Below are 14,212 nucleotides of genomic sequence, written 5' to 3'. Positions count from 1 at the left end.
ACTCGTGTGAAGAAGACTTCGTATGGTGTCTTCCAGTGATTGTTGTAGTTTGGGGTTCTGTTGTAGAGATAGACTGCGGCTCGAGTGATTTCTGGCCACAGTTCCCAAGAGAGATTGGCGTCAAGTCGCATTGCGCGTGCCTTCTCCTTGTTTACCCCCTGAGCGCTCGGCTCCACCGTTTTGTGCCTGTGTGTCTGGGGCTGAGGGCTCGACTCTGATGCCCTGTGTTGCCAGCCATCGCTCGACATCTGGCTTAACAGTTGTGATCTCGTTGTCAGACTCTATGGTCTTAACGGATATGTTGTAATGGTTCTTCATAAATAAGAAGAAAGTTGTGAGCAGCCGGATAATGGACTTGGCTGTCCGGTTGTCGGTAAAGTATAGGTCCCATTGGAGGCCTGAGAAACGATCGGTAATGAGCATTTGGCTCTTCTCTTTTGTGATCGCCTGGACTTCGTATGTATGGAAGTCGATAGCAAGTCGCTCTCCTGGGCCTTCGTCGTTTGTTCGTGGTAGGCGTCGTATCTGTCTCTTGGACTTGGCTCTTCCGCAGGAGTCGCATTGTACTGTCGTCACCCCTTGAACTCGCACCCCCTCAGACTGCTGCACGAGATGCTCGATTGCTGCTGGTCCTGGGTGGCCGAGTCTCTTGTGCCATAGCATCGCTGAAGCCTTCTTTGGTCCTCTCTGCGTGCGTGTTGTGATGGCTCTTGTATGGACAAATGCCTGGGTAGAGGACTGTACTCTAATACCCACTGGCCAAAGGTTTCTGAGAGGTTGCCAATAACTTGATCGTCTGGTCCTCGTAGGTTAGTTGGGTTTGATTTGGTATCCCACCAGATTCCTCTCTGCCGTAGCAGTCGGAAGGACACTAGATTGCATACGATCTCTGGGCAGATTGCCACATCTCGCAGCACTAGCTTTGTTGTCCCATGCTGATGTTGCAGCGTGATGTCTGTGGTCCCGTATCCCCGTATCCAAATCTTTATACTACCAGCCCATATGTAGTCTCCTAATGATGACGGGCGGTAGTTGTATATCCGATCTGGATTGTTTGTGATGTGGCACGTCGCTCCTGAATCGAGAATGAATGATCGTGCGAGAGGGTACGTGTGCTCGGCTGTCCCACTCCGTGCGATGGTAGTGAGCGCGGCGTCTACGTCCGTAATCTTTCGGCCTTCTAGTCATTCGATTGGTGACTGAGAGAGATCTGGGGTCGGTGTATGTGATTGCTTCAGCACTGGTGTGCGAGTACGGGGTCTGCTTTGTCCGCGGATTAGCCCTTGAAACGATGAATCATGTATGCGTCTGAACTTAATGAGCTCGCTTATTGTCTCATTAGGTTGCCACCATTCTGGGGCAGTCTCTGGGTAGAGATAAAAGCATGTTCTGATGCTATGATGTTGTCCACATGCTTGGCATTGTACTCCAGCAGTGGTGAAAGAGTCTTGTTCTGAAGATCTCTTAAGCGTGGACTTTGTGCTTCCAGCTTGTACGTTGGTATTGGGGTCTGCCCCAGTTCGGCGTTGTTTACGAGGACGTCCCCGGTACGTTGTTAGCGGGGTCTGCCCCGGTTTCATTTTTGTCGATGGCGCGGATTTCGAACTATGAGGCGTCCCTGATAGCTCCTGGTCGTATTCACCGCCAGCAAGAGTTGATCCATATGGTCCATCGTAAGCTGCCATAGCTGCTTTGTGCTTCCCTGATCTAAGGGGATGGTTTATCATCATATGCTCTCGGAACCGTTTCATCATCTCCTTCCGGCTCATGCCTACTGCCCCACGACCATTATCCTGAAAATTGGTGGCCCATATGGGTGCAGTTTTATTGACGGCTGCCAGGAAGTCTTTTGTTGTTGTGCTAAGCTGGGATAGCTCGGGGACATTGTACGTCTCCGCGTGGGTTGCGGCTTGGTCATACTCAGCCAGCCACGTGTCCCATTGCGCCGCGCTTCTCATGGGCCGTAGGGCCGCAAGATAGCGCTCGCGTGCTCGGTCTTTCTCAGTCTCGTCATCAACCCCAACGGTCAGTTGTAGGTTGGCAATCCACTCGCGTAATGTCTTGTCTGGGAGACAGCATGTGCGTAGTAGGTGTGGTGACACGCTTGATTGAATCAAGGTCATGATATGTTGGAAGCTCGATTGCTCCTTTTCGTACCGGTGTCGGTCGCTCTTGTACTGCTCCATCGACATACGATAGTACTCAAGATCTTCTTTGAATGCCTTTTGCCCGCTGCTAGACAGCTCGCTTAGGCGCTCTGGTTCTCCAATGCCAGCAGCTGCTTGGTAGTTAGCGAATACTGGGATTCTAATGTCTTTTGGCTCCCGTAGGGGCTGAGTGGTAGATTTTGGGTTAATCTTATCCCAAATATTGTGCGCTACGCAACGCGCTTGTAGTTGCAGCATCCATCCGGTGTAGTCTGACTGGTCGCGTAAAGTCACGGTCGCGTCGCGGGTGGTAAATGTGGTCATTTTGGTAAGTAGGTAAAGGTAGTGAGACTCTTAATTGTCAGATATTCACTCTTATCTGGAATACTGATGAAATGGGTAATGATCGTGATGATATTGATTATTGATTGTGTTTTTGGTTCTGTCTACGGTTGTGGGCACACCTGGGGGGTGCCAAGCCTTCCTGTGATCCGATTGGCTCTCTCAGATGCCGGGTCGCGCTAGTCTAACCCAGCGTCTGTACGCTCTCATCTTCAACAGTGCTATTATCTGACAAAATCACACTGCGTTTATCCAGATCTTACCAGTAACAAACCTACCCGTCCGCCCTAGGGTTCTATTTTATATATCTAGAACACTAGAAGCAGAGACATTCACCCAAAACGACTTCAAAATAGACCCAGACGCAATGGCTATTACAATAAAAGGTTCTAATTTCCAATTTAACCTATTTAACGTATACAACCAAACAAACGCCGAAGGGGAAAAAACACTGCCCAGAGCTATACTTAACACTAAGCTTCCGCCAAGTTCTATTTTAGTACTAGATAGCAACGAGCACCATCCATTGTGGGACCCGCTATGCCCAACGACGAGCCAAGGAGCACAGCCATTTATTGACTGGATTGAAGAACAAGATCTAGAGCTCCTAAACACACCAGGAGTAGGCACATTCTTCAGACCACACCTATCTAGAGAAACAGTCCTAGACCTCTCACTTGTCACTCCAGACTTGGCTAGCAAAGCTACGGACTGGCAGACTATACCTGAAACTGGATCAGATCACTACGGCCTCCTATTCTCCATCCAAACAAACGCAGACCTTGTAGAAAACCCGACAAACCAACCCAGATTTAATACTGCAAAGGCTAACTGGGACACCTTCAACAAAGAACTAGAAACGGCAATCCAAAACAGTCAAACCTTGCAAGATATGGACCAGATCAGTGATCCAAGAAAGGCAGACTTAATGGACCTCCTCCTCGGCAACAATACAGAGCTAGAGCAACAGCTAGAAGAGATTGGTAAAGCAATAACTCAAGCAATCCAAACTGCAGCAAACAAAGCTATCCCTATCACTAGACTTGGTCCAAAACCAAAAGCTTGGTGGAACAAAGAGCTGACAAAGCTACGACAAGACACTTCCCACTATAGAAGGATTTTTAAAGAAAAGCTCGAAACTACTGCGATACACGACGCCTACCTAGAGAAAAGAGACTTCCTACGTGCACGAAACACCTACAACAAGGCAATCAAAGACGCTAAAAGGAAACACTGGAATGAATTCCTAGAGAAGGAAGACCCGCAGTCAATCTACAAAGCCATGGCATATACAAAGGATAACAAAGTCGAAAGAATTCCACCTATACAAGGAGAAACATCATTCGACAAGAAATGCCAAGCGTTCCGCAACACGCTATTCCCACCACCGCCCATAACCGAAGCGCCCACATTCACCAACTACCAGGAAAAGAGATGGGATTGGCCAGCACTATCCACGACTGAACTAGAACGAGCATGCTCAAGTCAAGTCAAAAGTAGCACCCCAGGACCAGATGCAATAACACAAGACATAATCACAGCCGCGTACAAAGCTCAACCGCAAACAATGTTTAGAGCTTTCTCACTCCTATTCAACTATAGATACCACCCAAAATGCTGGAAACAAGCTACAGGAGCTGTTCTTAAAAAGGCATCAAAACCAGACTATTCAATCCCAAAAGCCTACAGAGTTATCACTCTATTAAGCTGTTTAGGAAAGATTAACGAGAGGATCACCGCAAGTAGGCTGAGCAATCTAGCAGAAATCACAGAGCTACTACACCCAACCCAAATTGGGGGTAGACTCAAGAAATCTGCAATAGATGCAGCTATGCTACTCATCGACCAAATTCAGCACCAGAAACAGAAAGGCCAAATAACATCAACTATCTTCCTAGACGTAAAGGGAGCATTTGACCACGTCTCACACAATCAATTCCTGCGAACGCTTAAGAAGCTAGGCCTTCCAATTAGTCTTATCGCTTGGACAAAATCCTTCTTCTCAAACAGATCGCTAAGACTCTCCTTCGACAATAAGACACAAGAATTCTCCGAGATAATAGCTGGGATACCTCAAGGCAGCCCAGTGTCTCCAATCTTCTTTCTTATCTACACCAGAGACCTCTTCCCAGGACTACAAAGCTTCAACCTATCCTATATTGACGACCTATCTCTATCGACATCCTCAACATCGCTAAAGAAAAATGTCAAAATACTAGAACAGCAAGTCCGCCTACTATCTCACCGAGGGAAAAACTTAGCGATTATGTTCGATATAGCTAAGACAGAGCTCATCCACTTTACCGCCAAGAAAGAGAGAAAAGAGAGAAGCCTACAGCTTCCAGACAACACCATTGTAGAACCGAAAGACACAATCAAATGGCTAGGTATCCACATAGACAATAGACTGTCCTTCAAGGAACATATTGCTACACGCGTAAGCCAAGCAAGGAAAGCATTCTATAGACTAGGGAGACTAGCCAACATCGAAAGAGGACTCTCCCCAAAAGCAGTACGACAACTATACCTAGCATGCGTCACAAGCGTTGCAGACTACGGATCACAAATATACTGGAAGAACCAAAGCTACGCCACTAGCCTCCTACAATCACTGCACAACCTGGCGTGTAGAAAGATAATTGGAGTGTTTAGAACGTCACCATCCCTACCAACAAGCATTGAATCCGGACTTACGTCACCTGCAATTAGACTCAACACCAACAACCGAAAGTATGCGTCTAGAGCACACCAGCTATCCAGCAACCACCCAATCCAGAAAGCAATTACAAGGATCACAAATACAGACAAAGCTAGCTACAAAAAGCCAAACCAGCATAGACAACTATACACTATTGTTAAGTCAATCCCAGAGAGAGACAACAATAGCGTAGAAAAGATAATCCCATATAGGTTCAGACCATGGGAAAGTCTTAACTACAAGGTTACTGTATCAAAAAAGAGCAAAGAGGAAGAGGCAATTGCACACACGGATTATATCCTATCAAGGAGCGGAGATAACTTCACCGCAATCTACTCAGATGCCTCACAACACGACAAGGGAATAGGGATCGGCGTAGGTGTAGTAGCGTACAGCTCCACCCACGAAGAAACCTTTTCTCAAAAGACAAACATTGGATGCTCCCAACTAGTCTACAACGGTGAACTAGAGGGGATAGCACAGGCATTTGAACACGCGGCTACAGTGGCACAAGAAGGCCAAGAGATCTACGTATACGCAGACAACCAAGCAGCAATCCATAGGCTTAACAACCTATCGGACAACCCGGGACAACAGTGGCTACTAAGATGCATCAGAGCTGCAAAGAGAATAACGACAAAGAAAGCATCGATCCACCTGCAGTGGGCCCCAGGACATAACGACGTCAAGGGCAACGAAAAAGCCGACACGCTAGCAAAGGAAGCAGCTAAAGAGAGACCAACAACATCGACCACAGCGAGCCTAGCCTACTTAGGCACAGAAATCAACAAAATACAAAAAACAGAACAACTGATGGAGTACAAGAGGTATACCGACAGGCCCACCAAAAACAGAAGCTCCTACTCAAGGATCTTCAAGCTCAACACACATACAACAATCAAAGTCCCGAAGGGAACACCAAGAGAAATCTCGAGCGCGTTCTACTCACTCAAGCTAGGACATGGATACTTCAACTCCTACCTTAAGAGATTCAACAAGAGAGACTGCAATCTATGTATATGCTACAAACCACAAACACCACAGCATCTACTTCTAGATTGCAAACAGTACAAAACACATCGAAATACACTCAAAGAAGCAATACCACACAGACCCATCACCCTCCCACTCCTCCTCCAAACAAAGACAGGCATCAAAGCTACTCTAGCCTTTATTGCAAGTACTAGGATTGGCACGAGAAAATGGCACCTTGGGCAAACCACCGAACAGACAGACACTGTATAAAACTACAAAAACAATATTTCCTTATCTAAAAGAGCCCGCTGCTACATCTCTTTCTATTCACCACACTGCTCTTTAGCACCCGCGCCAATGGAAGACTAGCTCTGAAATTGGAGTACGCAAAACACCACCCAAATTGTACAAGACCCATAGAAACTCCACAACGACCATCATACATAGAACGGCTTAGCCAAAGTCCTACATAGTCACCGACTGATACAGGACTCTAATGGAAATATAATAATAATAATAATAATAATATCGATGACTTCTCCCGCCTAACAACTCCGCTTATAGCTCTAACAAAGAAGGATGTAAAATTCGCCTTTAACGACGCCTGCTAAAAGGCCTTTAACGATCTTAAGCACGCTTTTACCACAGCTCCAATCCTCCAACATTTTGATCCTGATCTGCCAATTATCGTAGAGGCTGACGCCTCTAACTACGTCACCGCAGGAGTTGATGTTGATGTTGATTATGGTTTAACGCCCTATCTGTAACCTCCCATAGGGTATTCGGGCGGGTCCCGCCGTGGTCTTATAGTGCTGTCGCACTTGCCTCGTGGAACCTATTCCTAGGTGTTTTGTATCTAAGGGGAGTGATGTCCTGCCTATATACATGTTCGTGAAAAGGACTCCCGCCATTTGAAGCCGTTTTCCTACAATATTCTAGTATTTCGTGGCTTGCGCCTTTGATCGATGCAGTACAATAACTGCTTTTTAGAGAGAGAAACGAAAAAGTAACAAGAGGCAATTTAAGATACAATGAAAGTTTTAAAAGAGAGCGTGTGGGTTGTGGCATCTATGCGGCGTTTTGCCGCGAATCCTACACTGAATAATGCCAAGGAATTCAGCGGGTCTTTGTGAAATTCAAAAATAGAAATCACTCGTCATAGAAGGAGTTCGTTACCTTCACGAAGGTCTCGAACTCTTGTGGCTGGTCTATTAATTGCGCGAGGTACGCTAGGCCTTCCTGTCTTGTGCGAGGGGGCACGATGGGGCGTAGAGGCCACTTCTTGAAGTGTGTTGTGGCTCTCTTGCAGAACACTAGGTGTTCTGGCATCTTGGGCCTGCCGCATAGGCATTTCGAGGTATCCTCGTGGTTGAATTTTCGGTGGTACCATTCAAAGTCGCCGTGCGTTGAGCGTATCATAAGGACTTTCGCGAGTATCCTTCGGGGTAGCCATAGCGCTGCGGGCGTGCGCCTAGTATCGTATGGCAGCTGCCATTGCGTGTACCATGCTGATAGCCTACTGCTCTTATCCTTCCACCAAGTGTCCCTTGTATGTTCGAGGAGGCGGCGGCCTACTGTTCGTATACCGGATCTTGTGGGGGAGGCGGCCATGCCGTATGGCTGGTGCGGGTCTTTGGCCTCGTTGTCAGCCAGCTGGTCGGCGAGCTCGTTTCCAACAATCTTCATGTGTCCCGGCGCCCACCGCGTTTTCACGTTGTAGGCCTCCATAGCTCCATGGATTTGGAGGAACGCCCATTGGGAGGAGGTAGGGGCGGTTCCGCGTATGCCCCATATTACCGCAGTGCTGTCTATGCAAAGTACGATCTCCCTCTGGCTAGGCAGTGAGAGTTGTAGTGCGTGTTTGAGTCCTCTGCACGCGCCTATAGCCTCCGCATCGAAGACGTGGCTAAGGGCATTTAGTGAGCCTTGTCCAGTCGCCACGGCGGCCTGGCCCTGGTATATAGCGTACCCGTAAGTGACCACCCTTGTACCGTTGATTTGTTGTTCAGACCCGTCTGAGAAGACAGTGATTGTCTCTTGTCCAAGAGACTCCCACCAGATGGTGAAATTCTGGGCAGCAATGTCCTTTCCTTGCCCTTGCGTTGGATCCTGCCTCGACCCGTCTGAAAAGTGAGGGCTGGCTAGGACGTTTCGGGGTGTGGCGGGTAGCAGTTGTGCTACGCGCTGAACCTTCGATCTTGGTATCCGTCGGTTGCCCGCTGCGCGTCCTCGTATGACTAGTGGCAGTGTAGTTCTATTAGTAAGTGGGTGCTTGTCGTCTATCGTGCGTAGGTGAACTGCAAAGCGGAGCTTGGCCTCCTCTAGCGCCACCTGTGCCGACGGCATCGCAGCTTCTCTTAGCAGTACTGCGTTTGGTGTTGTCCTCCACGCAGGGAGGATTGCCTTCGTGGCTGCTATTAGTGCCTGATCTATCGTGGTTAGGTGCCAGCCTACCCTAGTGCTGACCGTGGGTTTACGGGAAACCCTTGCAATTCGTGGGTTCTTCGTCCTGCCCTCGTACCATGTTTCGGCTCCGTATAGTAGTATGGGCAGGATACATGTTATGGCTGCCTTGCGTAGCGATCCTGCTGGAGGGCCGTGGGCTGTGTTGGCGAGGCTCCGGAGATGGTTCGCTACTTTCCTAGCTTGCGCCGCCCTTTCTGCGACGTGCTTCTTGAAAGTTAGTCCCCTATCAAACCACACCCCAAGCCAGCGCAGCGCTGTCTGGCTTCCCCCTGCGCAGGGGCTATAGGGTGAATTGTTTGATCTTCCAATTGGATTGGCGGCGCATGTAGTCCTTTCTGGCGCGTGAGGTGGATCAGCTCCCGTTTCTCTGGTGCAAACGTGATCTTGTTCGCAGCTCCCCATTCATTGATAGATTTGAGGTCCTCTGCTAGCAGTGCGACGTTCTCGTCTAAAGAGTGGGAGACCCGGTATAGGTTGATGTCGTCGGCATACCCGAACCGGAGTTTTCGGTCCTGGTTGAGTAGTTCAGCTAGGTATAGGGTGTATAGGACCGGTGATAGCGGCGATCCCTGCGGGGTGCCGCAGGCCACTCGATGTACAGGTGTAGTGACATTGCCTAGGCGTACTCGCACCCTCCTTTCCGACAGGAAGTTCTGGATAAATTTCCGGAGTAGGGGTGGCCACCCTTGTTGCCGCATTCGGTGTAGTAGCCTGTTTTTCAGTAGCGCGTCAAACGCCCCTTGGACGTCTAACGTGAGCATAGAGACATGCTCGTGTCTTGACCAAGCCATCTCCACGTCGTGTGTGAATGCGGTCGCCAGGTCCATCGCAGAGCGTTTTGGCAGCGCTCCACCGTGCTGTGGGCTTAGGATGTCAAAAGCCATAGCTGTGTGTGCTATGCGCCTTGCTATGATACGCTCGAGTCCCTTCCCTAGACAGGACGATAGGGCAATTGGTCTCATTGATCTGGGTGAGGACTTATCCTTCTTCCCGACTTTGGGTATCATGGCCACTTCTACCGTCTTCCAGGCGGCTGGGTAGTGGCCTTGTTCCATGCACGCCCGGTAGATGCCTAGCACTAGGTGTCTAATGTGTTCCCAGCATGCCTTTAGGAGTCGGACGGTCACCTGATCGGGTCCTGGGGAGGTGCTAGATACTCCAATCACGTAGCGTTCAGTCTCCTCCATCGATATGTATGTGTCCCATGGTAGTGGCGTGGTTTGCGGGTCGTTGTCAAGAGGCGGTGGTTCTAGGAGGTCGTCCTCCGCCGAAAAACGGTCGAGGATTGCCTCTCTAAGTGCCTCAGCTTTCTCGAGTGGTGCTGTGATTGTCCTACCTTCGATTACAAGTGGGGTGTCCCGTTGGTCGAATGATAGTTTATGCCAGCCTACTAGCTTGTATAGATCTTTGTCGTTATTACAGCCGTCTATGCGCTGCTGCCAGTACGTTCTCTTGGCTTTTCGTACCGTAGCTAGGAACGCACGGGTGGCTTCTGAGGGGGATTGGCCATAGTCCGACTTTTCCTGGATATGCCGCTTATACGCCACTCTACAGTCCTCTGTCCACCATGGGGCGGAGTGGCCTTTTTCTCTATTTGGTGTTCCCGCCGCGTGCATTGCATCTCCTATAGCTTGGGTGATTCTAGCTATGCTTGCGTCGATTACGTCCGCTGGGGCGCTATTGCTAATTGGCTGTACGCCTACTGTGTAGAGTTGAACTAGCCCGGCAAACCTATCTATGTTTCTCTCGTGGACCCGGTAGTGATGCTGTTCTAGCACCGCTCTCCCTCGGCTTGGAAGGACAGTCACTAGCACAGTCCGCAACAATCAATTAAGTGGGTCCTAGAAGGTTCAGATTGGATTGATTGATTACCGCTTTAAGCCTAGTAGTTACCTATAGGAGTTTAAGCCCTACCTAGATAGGTAAGTGGGTCTAGGAGAGTGACCGGATTGAATTGATTGTTGCGGAGTCTAGTCACTAGGGTGAAATGGTCTGACCCTGTATACATATCTTCGCGGACTGTCGTTCTAGCGAAGGGTATATTTGAGAAGGATACGTCTAGCACGTGTCCCGCCCGATGTGTTGGGTTACCTGCCTCGCCGATGTAGGGTATGTCGTTCTGAGTGGCCCAGCGGGCGATCTCTGCCCCCCTATTGGCCGACGTGGAGCCGGGCTCAAAAAGTTCATGGCGGGCGTTTAAGTCACCCCCTATAAGGCAGTTACGGGGTGGCGTTAAAGCTGTGAGGTATTGAAATGTCGAGTCATTCTGTGGCTGCCTATAAACATTCAATATGCGGTAGCCGTTGGCCTCGATCCATAGCACATCCCGGCTGATGCGTGGGTGTATAAGAGTAGCCCTTATATTTGGGCTCTTACGGGTATAGGTGAGCACCCGTGGTCGGTCAGTTCCCCACGTTGTGGGGTTGTTCCAGCTTATCACTGGCGATATCATATGGAATCCTGGGTGTGTAGAGGTCCGGGTTCCAGTGAGAGTAAAGGGTTCTTGGATGCATACTATGTCTATGTCTGCTTCCCATGCACGTTCTAAGGCTGTAATGTGGCAAGGCGAGCTTCTGGCCACATTCACCCAGCATACCTGCATTTGTCTGTGTCGGTGTGGCGTGGTTTCGCCGGGTGAATTTGCGGGTTGTGCCCTCATTACGCACTAGATCCGAGGCTCATTTCAGTGTCAGCGTGCTCAGACGATGACGTATTAGGGTCTTGGTCAGCGGTGCTAGGCTGCACGCTTCTAGCAGACATTCGCGCTAGGTTGAGGTCTTGCGTAGTTGCAGCTGTTCTCTTAGACCTCCTAGTCCCTAGGGTGGTTGCGGGCTCTCTAACAGTGGCTGTGTTTAGGTTGTTTACGTCTTGTCGGCTTCTTTTACTTGCGTCCGTAGGTGTTCCCACAGGCTCAGTAGTATTAGCTATGTCGCCGTCCGTGATTTCAATGGAGGTTTCGACCGTGCTGCCTGTCTGTCTTCCTCTAGCTGGCTGCATTACCTCAGAAGCACGGTCACCCGCCTCCCTAATGACTTTTAGTTCCCCCTTTGTGGGTTGGATGAGTCGGCCGTTCGCCCTCGTTGGGGCTGCTGGGCACTTGTCGTGGGTTGCTGGAAATGGGCCGTGGCAGTTGGCGCACTTTGGTGTGTCTTTGCATTGTTCTCCGTGTGGTCCCTGGTGAGTTGCCGTTGTTTTGCTGCATGTCGTGCAGCGGGCTGGCCTTGTGCAGCGGCTGGTTTTGCAGTACCCTAGGCAGCCTGGGTCGTGCAGCATTGCAGGTGAGTTCTTCTTTATCTCGTGCGCGTAGTCGCCCGTCCCAAATAGGCGAAACGATCGTACGGGTCTGGTGAAAGATATAATCCAGGTTGTCCTTCCCTCCGTGGGTCCATGTCTGAAGGGCCGGCAGCTCGCCGGTTCGATCCCTGTCTGGGACAGAGCTTCGCTGACTATATCGTCTATTGTGGTGGGTATACTTTCCCCTGTGATAGTGCGGTATGAGCTTTCTACGCCCTGGACTGCATAGTTCACCCATCGTTCAGGTAGTCTTGCGCTCTCGCCCTCTACCGCTCGGATCATGAGTTCGCGATTCTCCTGCCCCATAAGCAGGGCCTTGATTTTGTCGTTGCGGGGCGTAATCGCCCAGCCAGTCTTGATATGTTTTGCCGTAGGTATGTCGGAGGGGGTAATTTCCTTAATCGCCTTTACAATAGCCATGCGGGCCGCAAATGGTGATGCCCGTTGGAGCCGAGCCTCCGCTCCAACCGCTATAAGGATACGGTTGTCAGTGTTTAGAGGTCGCCTAGGAGTTTGAGCTAGCTGCTTTGGGGCAGCCGTGGCCGCTTTCGTCGTAGCGGCCCCCCTTGCTGGGGGGGTTGGATTTTTCAGGGTCCTAGCTACGTCCGCCCAGGAGCGGTGCGTAGTGTCAGAGTCGCTCCCTGAGTTTGGGGGCGTGATTAGGGGCGTGATTAGGGAGGTGTTAATAGCCCTTAGCACCTTCTGTTGAAGGTCCTTAGCCACACGGGCTCCGTCTGGGTCGGTGTACTTCCCAAGGCATCTGTCGACAGCTGTCGCTAGATCCGTTATGATGGAGTGGTGGAGGTTTGTAGCTTTTTGGGCTGCCTGAATCCGCTGGCGGACCGCTTCAGAGACAGCTTGATTGTAGGAGGTGGGCGCAGTGCTACCGATAGAAGGTTCAGCACGAGTATGTGCTCGCTGCCTCCTCTTGTTGCCGCGCAGGTCAGTATTAATAGGGCTCTCAGGCTCCTCTGATCGTGTATGGGGGGGTTGGGCACTCCGTGGCGCCCTCTCTGGAGTTTCTACATTAGCCATTCTAACCACCTCCGCGAGAGCAGAAAGCGGTTATTTAGCTGAGGTAGTTACAGGCCGCCGTGCCGTTAAAATGATGTAAAAATCGTATAATTTTATAAGGGTCCCAAATTCCTTAAAAGTTGGTGTTCGGTGTCACCGCAGGAGTGCTGTCGCAGCGTAACACTAATAGGACACTTAGGCCTGTCGCTTATTACTTAAAAAGGATAAACCTAGCTAAGAATAATTACGAAATTTACGACAAGGAGCTGCTCGCTATCGTATAATACTTCGAACAGTGGAGACCTAAACTAGAAGGAGCCACGTTTCCTATCACTATGTTGAGCGATTACAAGAATCTGCAGTACTTTGCAACGACGAAGCAGCTTAGCCACTAATAAGCACGCTAGGCTAAATACTTGTCGCGATTCAACTTTACGATCACATACCGCCCTAGAAAGCAAGGCGAAAAGCCTAATGCCCTTACCCAACGTTCTTAAGACCAGCTCGCCTAAGACGAAGCCTAAGAAGCCTAAAAGCAGACGCTACTAAGACCTAAACTGTTTAAGGCGCTAGTGGAAATCTGCCTTACAGAAACAGATCGCTCTATCTATTAAATTATTAAGGATAAGTACTAAGCCGACCCACTCGACCCGCTAGTTAAAGAAACCTTGCAACTGCTTAAAGATGGTGCTCGACAGTCGAAGATCCTAACCTTAAGCGAATGCGAAGCTAGAGGAGGACGCTTATACTATCGCGACCGGCTCGTTATACCTGACAACGATGAGCTTAAGATTAAGATCCTCCGCGCAGCACATGACTCCGCGTGTGGTGGCTATCCTGGCCGTGGCAAAACACTCGAACTCGTCTAACGCGAGTACTACTAGCCCCGCATGTTCGACACAATTCGTCGATATATTAGCTGCTGCTATATCTGTCGCCGTTCGAAGGCTTCTCGCGAGAAGTACCACGGCCTTCTGAAACCGCTGCCTGTACCTGAACGGAGATAGCAAGACATCTCTATTAACTTTGTTGTTAATCTCCCTAAATCTAAAGGATACAAAAACATTATAGTAGTTATTAACTAATTAACAAAATACCGTTATATAATCCCCTGTACTAAGATAGAAGCCGTAGACGTCGCGCGAATGTTCCTCCGCTACGTGTGGTGCAACCACGGCCTCCTAGACACGATTATTTCTAACCGAGGCAGCCAGTTCGTCTCCGCCTTTTACGAGGAATTGTGCAAATAACTAAAGATCGACCCGCGCTTCTTAAT

The 14,212-nt window shown here is 49.7% G+C and overlaps 6 protein-coding genes across 6 annotated transcripts; 1 reads left to right on the top strand and 5 right to left on the bottom strand.

The window, feature by feature from the left end:
- Positions 1-120: 120 nt before the first annotated feature.
- PtrM4_104950 (uncharacterized protein) lies at positions 121-663 on the bottom strand (the record flags this gene model as incomplete). The annotated part of the gene is made up of 1 exon (XM_066107598.1): positions 121-663. The coding sequence occupies one exon, from the start codon at positions 661-663 to the stop codon at positions 121-123; it is 543 nt and encodes a 180-aa protein (XP_065962047.1).
- Positions 664-1,184: 521 nt separating this feature from the next.
- PtrM4_104940 (uncharacterized protein) lies at positions 1,185-2,471 on the bottom strand (the record flags this gene model as incomplete). The annotated part of the gene is made up of 1 exon (XM_066107597.1): positions 1,185-2,471. One exon carries the CDS (start codon positions 2,469-2,471, stop codon positions 1,185-1,187), a length of 1,287 nt encoding a protein of 428 aa, XP_065962046.1.
- A 385-nt stretch (positions 2,472-2,856) lies between these two features.
- On the top strand, positions 2,857-6,432 carry PtrM4_104930 (uncharacterized protein; the record flags this gene model as incomplete). Its single annotated transcript, XM_066107596.1, has 1 exon — positions 2,857-6,432. One exon carries the CDS (start codon positions 2,857-2,859, stop codon positions 6,430-6,432), a length of 3,576 nt encoding a protein of 1,191 aa, XP_065962045.1.
- Positions 6,433-7,311: 879 nt separating this feature from the next.
- PtrM4_104920 (uncharacterized protein) lies at positions 7,312-8,508 on the bottom strand (the record flags this gene model as incomplete). The annotated part of the gene is made up of 1 exon (XM_066107595.1): positions 7,312-8,508. One exon carries the CDS (start codon positions 8,506-8,508, stop codon positions 7,312-7,314), a length of 1,197 nt encoding a protein of 398 aa, XP_065962044.1.
- Positions 8,509-8,843: 335 nt separating this feature from the next.
- Positions 8,844-10,244, bottom strand: PtrM4_104910 (uncharacterized protein; the record flags this gene model as incomplete). Its single annotated transcript, XM_066107594.1, has 1 exon — positions 8,844-10,244. One exon carries the CDS (start codon positions 10,242-10,244, stop codon positions 8,844-8,846), a length of 1,401 nt encoding a protein of 466 aa, XP_065962043.1.
- A 1,042-nt stretch (positions 10,245-11,286) lies between these two features.
- PtrM4_104900 (uncharacterized protein) lies at positions 11,287-12,682 on the bottom strand (the record flags this gene model as incomplete). The annotated part of the gene is made up of 2 exons (XM_066107593.1): positions 11,287-12,624; positions 12,671-12,682. The coding sequence occupies 2 exons, from the start codon at positions 12,680-12,682 to the stop codon at positions 11,287-11,289; spliced, it is 1,350 nt and encodes a 449-aa protein (XP_065962042.1).
- Between the last annotated feature and the right edge of the window lie 1,530 nt (positions 12,683-14,212).

The sequence above is a fragment of the Pyrenophora tritici-repentis genome, chromosome 5, assembly GCF_003171515.1.
Source record: "Pyrenophora tritici-repentis strain M4 chromosome 5, whole genome shotgun sequence".
NCBI lineage: Eukaryota > Fungi > Ascomycota > Dothideomycetes > Pleosporales > Pleosporaceae > Pyrenophora > Pyrenophora tritici-repentis.
This window is presented reverse-complemented; position numbering and strand designations above follow the sequence as displayed.